At 38.4% G+C, this 11,490-nt stretch overlaps 1 protein-coding gene across 1 annotated transcript in view; it reads left to right on the forward strand.

The window, feature by feature from the left end:
- The window catches only part of LOC123770275 (uncharacterized), a 23,120-nt gene extending 12,575 nt beyond the window's left edge, over positions 1–10,545 (forward strand). The window contains exons 3-5 of the mRNA XM_045761972.2: positions 7,353–7,415; positions 7,660–7,755; positions 8,003–10,545. Coding sequence (XP_045617928.2) covers positions 7,353–7,415; positions 7,660–7,755; positions 8,003–8,298 — 455 coding nt within the window. The 3' untranslated portion in view covers positions 8,299–10,545. The remainder of the gene's footprint in view (positions 1–7,352; positions 7,416–7,659; positions 7,756–8,002) is intronic.
- The last annotated feature ends 945 nt before the right edge of the window (positions 10,546–11,490 follow it).

Here is an 11,490-nt window from a genome sequence, read left to right on the forward strand (position 1 = left end):
AACACGGGCGCCGTAAGTGTGGCCCAATAGAGAAGCTCTCATCTCAGTGATGAAAGAGCTGAGTACGATAGTGGCGGCAGAAGACACAACAGTTGTTGATGGTCTCCGGCGAAGGTTATGACAAGAGATGACAACAGTTGTACCTCTTGCCCTTCGCCTACAAGGCGTAGATACAGAGAGATATAGTAGGCTACAAGTGACACAGCGAGAGATACAGAAGGCTACAATTGACACACTGAGATACAATAGGATAGTGATACAATGAGATACATAAGCCTGCAAGAGAAATTGCACGATAGATGCAGTACGCTACACATGATACAGTGGGGGGAGGTACAGTAGGTTACAAGGGACACTGAATAATATAGCAGGTTACATACAGGGGGTGGGGTGGATGCATAGGTTATGAAGACCACCACAATAACTTACTGACCAACCAGCAAGTATTCGTTAGTCCTGAACATAGTCAACGATTAAAGTAAACTCTTGGTGTATATATATGAAAAGATATGTATATTTCTGTGTACATATTAATTCGATCAACAAGCTACTGAAGAGTTTGTAACGAGTTTCTAGAAAGAGAAAACGTAAACTAGTGAGAAATGAGAGAATTTTTGGTATACCTCTAAGGTTGTTTGGGTAGAGCAGGGGGTTTGTAATGGCTCCCTAGCTGTGTAATGTTTATTCATAAACTAACGAGGGAGGTCATGATGAATTTCAAGAAAGTTATGGGTCTGGAAAAAGATGAAACGGACTGGGAAAGCTGCTTCATGCGAACGATACTCTGCAGGGTTTGACAGATTATAACCCGAGGTTACAGCCAATGAACTTGTATATGTTATTAAGATGACTGCATACGAATTCTCGTTTGCTGTGATATCCTCTCAAAGAAAATAAAACCGGTGCGTGAAATGCAGTTCTGTGTTGGTTACCGAAGGGAACACGGTTCAAATATTGAAGATAACTTGCAGTGAAAGAAAGCAAGAGCACGAGTGTCGAAGCCTTGAAGCCAGGTTACAGGGTTCGAGACCAAGAAAGCAGTGTCATTGGTGCCGATGCCAAGCTGGGTCACCAGCTGTCCTCACCAACAAAGCCAAAATGTTCATTCCATGCAGCCGCCAAATACCTTGTTTATGATTACCAAACCCAAACACCAGAAGATGAGGAGACGACAAGGTGGTCCACAACCCCCTCGTGGTGGCTTAGTCATCATATCTTCAGCCATATTATTGTGACTCATCGTCGTCTTGTTTATGAATGAAAAACGCACTACACACGGGTTGTCTCATCAACTCGTCCTTAGGCTATGTTCCTTCCATCCAGAAGCCGACCCCAAAGAAGCATGCATCAATTTTAAGATACTGTTCACTTCAAATCGGAATTTTCTCAAATATAAATTACTATATACTTTATATTAGCACATAATTCATATCATATAAATATTGTGCATATTTTCATATTGGTGGTAGCATAGGTGAGAAATCGGGAAGGTATACAGAGGGGGTGCGCACCTAGGGAGGAAATGAAGGGCAACCCCTCTCTTCCCCTGTCCTCCAGGGCATCAACAATCAGTATATACGAATAATCAGTTTCGTCTGGAGAGCAATGTTTGTAATATGCGAACAAATTATGCGTCTAATAAATATTAATGGGAGATATCGTGCTTAGTTTTGCCGCACTGCTATTTGAGAGCTACCACACCTAGTTTTACTGCAACGCTATTTGGGAGATGCCGTACCTAGTTCTGACAATTTTATTTTTTTAATTTCTTTAAACGCTTTTATTAAACAAAGCGCCGCAATCTCATAAGTGAATAGAAAACAAAATTTGTTAGGAAACCTCATGTCATGTATATATATTACATGTCCGGAGTTGTTCGCTCTCTCATTAACATGAAAACATGACAAATTTGCAAACGCAATATTTGCAATATTTGTTCTGTGATGTGGCACAACAGTTACTACTGTAAAAAATAATTAATGACGTGAAAGTATAGGTTAAGTACACAGTGCATTCGATATGGGCCTCTCGGGTGCGGACAAATTTGAATACAAGGTAACACTGTGCATCTAGACCTGAATGCACAGGTCTGTGCAAAAAATATGCAAATATGCTCAAAAACATTTAGTGATATCATATCGCCTATACAAGGCTGCCGCAAATTTGAAAGGGTTTTAAGTGTATTCATATATATATATATATATATATATATATATATATATATATATATATATATATATATATATATATATATATATATATATATATATATATATATGTATATATATATATATATATATATATATATATATATATATATATATATATATATATATATATATATGTATATGTCGTACCTAATAGCCAGAACGCACTTCTTTGCCTACTATGCAAGGCCCGATTTGCCTAATAAGCCAAGTTTTCATGAATTAATTGTTTTTCGACTACCTAACCTACCTAACCAAACCTAACCTAACTTTTTCGGCTACCTAACCTAACGTAACCTAAAAAGATAGGTTAGGTTAGGTTAGGTAGGGTTGGTTAGGTTTGGTCATATGTCTACGTTAATTTTAACTCCAATAAAAAAATATTGACCTCATACATAATGAAATGGGTAGCTTTATCATCTCATAAGAAAAAAAATTGAGAAAATATAATAATTCAGGAAAACCTGGCTTATTAGGCAAATCGGGCCTTGCATAGTAGGCCGAGAAGTGCGTTCTGGCTACTAGGTACGACATATATATATATATGTCGTACCTAGTAGCCAGAACGCACTTCTCAGCCTACTATGCAAGGCCCAATTTGCCTAATAAGCCAAGTTTTCATGAATTATTTGTTTTTGGACTACCTAACCTACCTAACCTGACCTAACCTAACTTTTTCTGCTACCTAACCGAACCTAACCTATAAAGATAGGTTAGGTTAGGTTAGGTAGGGATGGTTAGGTTCGGTCATATATCTACGTTAATTTTAACTCTAATAAAAAAAAATTGACCTCATACATAAAGAAATGGGTAGCTTTATCATTTCATAAGAAAAAAATTAGAGAAAATATATTAATTCAGGAAAACTTGGCGTATTAGGCAAATCGGGCCTTGCATAGTAGGCTGAGAAGTGTGTTCTGGCTACTAGGTACGACATATATATATATATATATATATATATATATATATATATATATATATATATATATATATATATATTTGTAATGAATGTTGCTGATACTCATTGCAGTCCCCGTGGCGTAGTGGTAAAGCACTCGCTCTGCACTTCGCGAGCGCTTTGGCCTGGGTTCCTATCCGGGGAGGATTGACTGGGCGCCAATCCTGAACTGTAGCCTATGATCACCCAGCAGTGAATGGGTACCTGGTTGTTAAACGACTTGGCGGGTCGTATTCCGGGGAAAAAATTGGGATTAAGGATCTGTCCGAAATGCTATGCGTAATAGTGGCTTTACGAGAATCTTAGAACTCTTGTATAAATAAATAAATAAAAATAAGTCTCAGGGAGAGTGTAGAGTTGAAATAATATATAAAAATCAATGTTCCGTTTAAAGGTTGACATTCTTGCTGCATTAATTAGAAAGAAGAAAAAATATATCTTCGCAATGAGACCAGCTGTAGCCAGAACCTTTGACCAGTATCTCGTTAAGCAACACACTAAAGGTCTGATCACGTACCGGCTGAAAATCATCAGTTTGAATTCGCGAATGACGAAGAATTGTGAATTTCACTGCCCTCGTTATCTTGCACTGTGGCTGCAGTGAGCACGAAAGTCCAAGGAAGAGTTCGTCTTTACGAAACTCTGCTGTTATTAGGAGTCCTAGAGGACAAACAATTAGAGTTTATTATTAGAGACGGGAAAACTAATGACTGAATAAATTGTTTTACTTTTAGTGAAAATTGTAACATGAACCGTGAGCTGATGTTCATTTGTAGGGAAAATGGGCCACCTACCAATCGTCCATAAACGTATAATTCATTAAAATATTGTAATAAAAAAGGACGGCAGTAAAGGAAAAGAAAATTAAAATCAGTAAAATTTGCCAAATTACGACCCAGCTCCATGGATCTCGCCTCACCAGAGTAAATAAATATACAGCTTCTTCAGAAGGTTCGGTTCTGGTGTCTTAAGTCTTCTCTTATAAGGAATGCAGCTATTCTTCATAGCAGCCAATTCTCATATTGGTCAAATGTTTTGTCGCATATTACACTAATAATTGGAGACTTACGATCTTACTGGTAAGACGCAAGATTAAACTTACTGTTGGTTTGAACTATCGGTTAACACTCCACTGTACTGTGTCAAAGGGCCCCAATTAAACATCAAAGGCTACACTAACAAGCCCTCCAGGGACAAGAGGTAAGGCCCGGCCCCCAGGGAACTACTATCGAATTTAATCAAGAGGTATGATACCCTCTTATACCTTGAACACGGTACGGAGTGCAGGTATTAATATTTAGTAATAAACTTAATCTCTAAACAAACAAAAAAAATGGCAGTACCTGCCCTGGAAAAACAAACCGAAACTGTCTCTATTTTTCGCTTGTTACAACTTGTAATAAGTTGTTACATCTTGGCTTAACGTGTTTATGATGTATTAGAACGTTGTTATAACTTGCTATATTGGTTTTATAACTGGTTAGTTGTTAAAATTTGTTCGAACGTTGTACCAACGTCGTAGTTTCGGTGTGTGTTTATATTTACTTAGAATCTCTTGGATAGAGAACTTTACTTACAAACCCCTGGCAAAGACACGCCCAAAATACCTCAGGTGAAGCAGTAGAAAGAACACCCCATTAACCCTAACACGAGGGGGGGGGGCTGATAGCAGAGTGGACAGCGCTCTGGACCCGTAAGCCTAGGGTCCGGGTACGATCCCCGGCGATGGCAGAAACAAATTGGGCAGTTTCTTTCACCCTGATGCCCTTGTTACCTAGGAGTAAATAGGTACCTGGGAGGTAGACAGCTGTTACGGGCTGCTTCCTGGGTGTGTGTATGGACAAAAAAATTAGAAGTTGGTAACAGTAGATTGATTGACAGTTGAGTGTCGGGCCGAAAGAAAAAAAAAGAGCTTAACTAGGTGAATAGGAACGTATGATCCCCTCCCAAGGTATCTTAAATAATATTAAATTATAGTGTCCTTGGAGTTGCAATAACAGGTTATTAAATGGGAGGCAGAGCTAGTTGGCCAGTACAGTAACGGGGAAGGACTTAACTTAATAACAACATGGTGACTCCTCCTGCAACAACCTTCCTCCATCACCAGCCAGATGCAATTGAATTCAAACCCCCCTTAACCGCGGGTATATGTCCACACGTCGTACATAACCGACTTATCAAATATTTTAACTCTGCCACCACACTTTACTTAATATAAATGAATTGACATAACCTACTGGCTGCTTAAAGCTTAATTACTGGCTTACTTTACAAGTCTTCACACCAACCAGTAAGTTGCATTTTAGAAATGAGTCGTGCTCAGGCATCGCTGCACGTTTACTGGCCACTACTCGTGAATTCATAATTTGTTCCTTTGCAATTGCTGCTGTTTATCATCACCCAAGCTCAAACCTTATCAAAACAATCATAAAGACTAACCCTGGTCATAACAGAGACAAAATAACATAGTCAGTATTGTTTTAACCCCAATTATATACCCTAGGGCTTGTCAAAGACAACAGTGTTTATGTGCACAAGCCTATTCATTACTATTTAAACATAAAGAGGGTAAAAATATTTTTGAAGGTTAACAAGCAAAATCTGTTTTTAGAGTTGGTGCACCATGGGTAGAAAGGGTTCACCATTGGATGGATTACAGAGGTGCATCTTGTAAGGTGGACCTCCCAAAGTCTATTATGTACCAAGTTCAAGTATGTTTATTGAGACAAGAAAGAATTGCATCTCAAAGGGATAGAGTAGCTTAGGCTATTTCTAACCCCCCCCCCCCCCCGAAGATGGGAATGGGGTACATAATAAGTGAACTAAACTAATATCTACTTTCCTTGTAATGCGAATGGTCGGTTAATTCAACGAGAATTTTTGTTGTTTACTGACATGGCAGTGACTGTTTTGTGTCAATTTTGTTGATTACTGACATGACAGAGACTGTTTTGTGTCGTTGTTGCTTACTGACATGACAGTGACTGTTTTGTGTCAATTTTGTTGATTACTGACATGACAGTGACTGTTTTGTGTCAATTTTGTTGATTACTGACATGACAGTGACTGTTTTGTGTCAATTTTGTTGATTACTGACATGACAGTGACTGTTTTGTGTCCTTGTTGATTACTGACATGACAGTGACTGTTTTGTGTCGTTGTAAATGCTGTCATTTACATTTTGATATGCGTGTTTTTGTTTCTCGTATCCTTTGTTCTTGGTCTTTCACCCCGGCGATGGTGCTTCTGTTTGAATGATTCGTTTTGTTAGGCCGTTTGCCTTGATGTTCTTGATCTAATATTACTGTATCTATGGCTTTGTAATTTGCATATCTGCGTCTATTTAGTATTCTTCTAATCCCAGCACTCATGCTCTAAGTGCCTCTGCGTTCCAGTGGTTGCGAACATTTATTCCATTGTTGACATTCCCAACTTGACATCAAACGCAACCTGACAATAAAATTATCCAGCTTTGATTCCGTTGTGGGGAAAAGACTGTCGCGCCAACAAGCGGTATAAAGAAACTTTTTAGCATATATATTTTATACTTTTGTGCATTAATTTTTTCCCATAAACTGATATTATTAAGCTCAAACTTTCAATACCCGTTCCTGCTCACACAAGGACCAAATTTATGGTCCTCGACCTAAAACGTTAGCCAGTTAACCCTTTAATAAATTGGCTAGGCTTGTTAAATGACTTTGTTATTACATGCAAAAGTGGGACGTAGGAAAAATTAACGATGTGTGTACATCCACCGATCAATGATCAGTGCTGAACGGTGCATTATTCACCAAGAACATGGAGCTTATATGTGTGTTTAAGCATTTAGGTAATTAAGTAATTTTGCAACGAGGATGGATAGGTTTCAGACATGTATACAGCTGAGGGAGAATAGCAGCTTGTAGCTTGCAGTTTCATTAGGAACATTAGCACAAATCCAAATGAACCCTATAGTCTGAGTTTAATAAAGAGGAAAAAGACTGTCCGAGACACAAAGACGGACAGATGAATAGACAGGTAGACAGGCGGACCGTGGATGGAATTAAGAGAGATGGGTGACACCCCCCTCCCCCCATAGAAGCAACATAAATGTTGTTGTTGATTTGTTGATTTAGGGGCGAGGACGATCAAGGGATCGGATAAAGCAACATAAATGATGTCTCATATCTTGTTTTTTTCCACAGATGCAGCGTCGCTCGTAGATGTTAGCAACCGCCCCTGGCGATCATCTCCCTGTGGCAACACAGGTTAGTGTACCTTGCCTCACTGACTTCTGTTTTAGCTACACTTACGTGTTCTCTCTCTCTCTCTCTCTCTCTCTCTCTCTCTCTCTCTCTCTCTCTCTCTCTCTCTCTCTCTCCTTTAGTATTTGTCTCCAAAATCTTCTTTTAATTTGTGTCTTCGTTTCTCTCACCTTCGCTATATATTTTTTTTCATCTTGGCCATCTATTGATTGTTGCTTGTCTACATTTTATATTAATATATTTGCAGGTTGGGATTGTATCCCTGAGTTCGACTCCCATCCAATCCAGAGCTCAGTGGTAGACGTTGACGACGCGGCTAGCATCACCTTGGCTGATATTCAAAGTGAGAATTCGATTTTTTTCTTATAAAAACATCCAAATTCCAGTGATATAGGAATACTGATTTTGTTTTTAATTTTTGAGTAGCGTTCAATTTGTCATTTAGATGATAATAGTTGTCTAGAAATTCTTGAAGATGGTGTTTTGACAGAAATTATACAAAAATTTTAAATTTCTCAATATTTACTTTATCTGTATTGATATCAATGAATTATGTACACGTACATAAAACACTGTTTCCCTTATATCAGGATGGCTGTCAGCAAACGGCTACCATCGCATGTTTCTACCGGAGAACTCAAACAATCTCTGGCCAGCGAAAATTAGAATGATAAACGAAAACGCTGATATCAATCAAGACACAGAAAATGGATTCGGAAGGGTTAACTACGCTATCCCATTCCTGGGCGACCTGCGGACCAATATGGCTAAACGAGATAAGGAACTTGACTGGCCAGTTGTGGCACCCAGGTCTCTCGGTGATGTCAGGAAGAACTGTTGCCTAAGGGAATGTTCTGTAGAGGATTTTTACGGCGCCTGTTCTTAAATCTTCAAGCGCAGAAACACCATACAGATGCCAGCACGTCTCAATTACTGATTTTTCAACTTTTCTCATGTCACTTCACATTATCTAAAAGCTATACATTGTGTTACTTAACTTATTATGTTGTTATTGTCATTACAATTATTTACGATTTATTAGTTTAAGATATATTTATACATCACCTTCACCTACTCTGTGATCTATATTTGTCCCAAAATAAACAAAATCAAATATATAATAGAATGCTTATAGCCAATTTCCTGCATTTTGCCAATTTGTTTCATACCTTTAACTTAGGGGAATATTTACTTTCCTAAATGTATATTTTTACCCTATATTCTTACTTATGATTAAGAAATATCTTGTTTATCCATAAGGGCATTTATCCAAGATGCTGTCGATCTGCTTGATGTTTGGATGTCTTCGCTGTCATGCACTTTGCACAGTTACCCGTCAACATTGTTGGTTATGACGAGTTCTGAGTGTCCAGGAATATACACAGAGGTGTGACCAACTTATCGGTGTACGTACACTAGGAGTTAACTTATGTCCTCGACAATGTTGAGGACTAATTTATACTTGCTGGTTGGTCAGTAAGCAATCCTTATCAATCTCGCGGTTGATAAGGTCTTATATGAATCACATCGACCAAGCCATGACTTTGATAATTCATGCCCAAGACTTTCTTGTATTTTGGGCCCTGATGGTCGGTGAAGTTAATCATGCAGGGTCTTAATCAGGGTCTTGAGTCTCATTGACCTTGATTAAGCAGACCATTGATTATCTGGACCTTAAGTGTACGTAATCCAGTGCCCAGCTGGGTACTAGGATACTAAACCTGGCCTTGTAAACCATGCGAACTTTTGCTCTCCCTTAATGCAATCATTTCCTTCATATGTTTCGTCTAACTGTAACATTTATTTTATCAAATAAAGACGACGAGCTTTTTATCAGTGTGGTGGACAGATGTGAGGTTAGAAGGAGCGTATAATGCGTTAGTGGTGCCTTCATGGTGATTTAAATGACTACCCCAGTTGTTGTGAAGTATTATCAGCAAAGTAAAATAAACAGCTGGAAATTACGTATTCTTAATTTAATAGTAAAATGTTATCACAGTGACTGTTGTGGTCACAGAGTCACTGTGACCCCCAAAAGTCACACCTTAGGCGAACATTCTGTGGTTCGTAGCTAGACCACCTCATACGATATTATTAAGATATGTGAAAATTAGGAAGCTTTTTCACCAGTTGTAATTTATTATTTAGAATGTTACAGCCGATACAAGGAAGAGAGGCGGTTAAATATTAAGTAGACATTCGGCTTCGAAATATTTTTTCCTAGTAAATACAAGTAAAAATGCAGAAGCAGACCTCGTGAATCTGTTGTAAGATTAATAATCACACTAAATATGACTTCAATAGCAAGAGTTTGTTGACTCCTAGTTTGTTGAATCTATCCTAGTCTTCGCTGAATCCAGCCTTCCCTAACAAAATATAAATTTAATTTAACAACAATGCTTAACTTATAGGCTACTGTGCATTCAACCAAATTCAGTTTAACTTTGCCTAATCTAACATAAACTCCACCGGAAATGACTAAATGATATTTCTGCAAAGCCTAGCATTCTTGTGCATTGCAAACTACCCTTCACTGCATTGAAAATTACACTTCACTGCATTGCAAACTACTAAACGTTTCACCGAAACGAGTAGCCAATGAAGTTCAAACACGAGATTGTCAATCCAGCAGCCGCCCCTTTTCCCAATTTACTGAAAATAAACTCTATACATTATTCCAACGTTTCTACACATTGAACGACAAGGAATTTCCGATTTCCGAATTGCACCTTTGTAAAATGTTGCGCCCACTTACCGTATATGTAATTAATTGACAACTAATACCAAAAAACTTAATCTAACCTACCTTAGATCTAACTATAAACAAAATTATAATATAAAATCGAGTCCATTTATACTTGAATAAATTCAGATTTTTTTATTATTCAATACAGTACGTTAATATTGGATAGTTCGTCTGAGGGTGACCTGTTGATGGTAGCTGGCCATTCCGTTAAGAGAATGGTGGATATACTCTGCTGCATCTTTCTTTAGTCTTATTTGTCAATATAATTTACGTTTTCTCTCTGAATTGTTGGGAAATTTGTGACCTCAATGTTAATATTAGGTACGCCATTTTTGTTCTTGGGAAAATTATAATTAGAATGATTAAAAGTAAACTCACATGATTAAATGCACTTGTTATTCTGCACCCTCCATGACATTTCTGATTTTAAATTACTACAATATACCCCTTGCAGGCAATCGCTGGCGAAGTGGTATTAGTAATGTGTATACCAGTGGGGGGTGAGCCCTGTAACTCAGATTCGAACCTGTTTACCTGTTAACTGTCATGAAATGTGGCAAACATCCATACAGAGTTTACTAAATCTTACTAAATCACAACAGAGAGATCGCCTGGCTAGATACACTCGTTATATTCTTGTTAACCTAAAGTGTTACCCTAACGAGAAACGCACGAACCCAAGCCACCCACCTAACCTAACCCATGCCACCTACCTAATCTAACTTAAGCCACCAAGACATATACACACTGAGAGGTGTACCTTTGCTTCCGCGTGTATATATACACTGATAATTTACCTTAGTCTCTCAGTAACAAGGTTATCGCGAATAACCGAACTCAATTATGGGCTCATGGAATTTCGTTCCAAGTAGCTAAGTCTAAAACAACAACAACAACATACCTTAGTCCGGGACAGGTTAAATGTCCCAAAAGGAATCCACAGGGAAGTAGCAGGCAGCTCCGTTACATAGATTACGTCTAGGTTACAGATGCAACTGGGAAATTTGTGAACCCAGAGGGATTGCATTTTCTGCCAAACACTCACATAAAAGCCATTGATTCACTATCTCCTGGAATGTCAAGCAACCAACGACATTAGAAGAGCTTTAAGAGTCACTGAATCTTGTAGTAACCACCCTGAAGCCATCAACACTGCCACTTTTCTTGTCAAAAAAGGGGTCCAGCAGCTGGACACCCTCATAAATAGTCAGGCAGTATCCTCCCCCGCGATAACAGCCACACAGTAAGGACTGACGATTTAAATGCAGGCACAGCACGCAGTATATCATTTCAAGACCGAAGATCACATTCACTCCAAAAAATCTACCACTT

The sequence above is a fragment of the Procambarus clarkii genome, chromosome 42 (genome assembly GCF_040958095.1).
Source record: "Procambarus clarkii isolate CNS0578487 chromosome 42, FALCON_Pclarkii_2.0, whole genome shotgun sequence".
Lineage (NCBI taxonomy): Eukaryota > Metazoa > Arthropoda > Malacostraca > Decapoda > Cambaridae > Procambarus > Procambarus clarkii.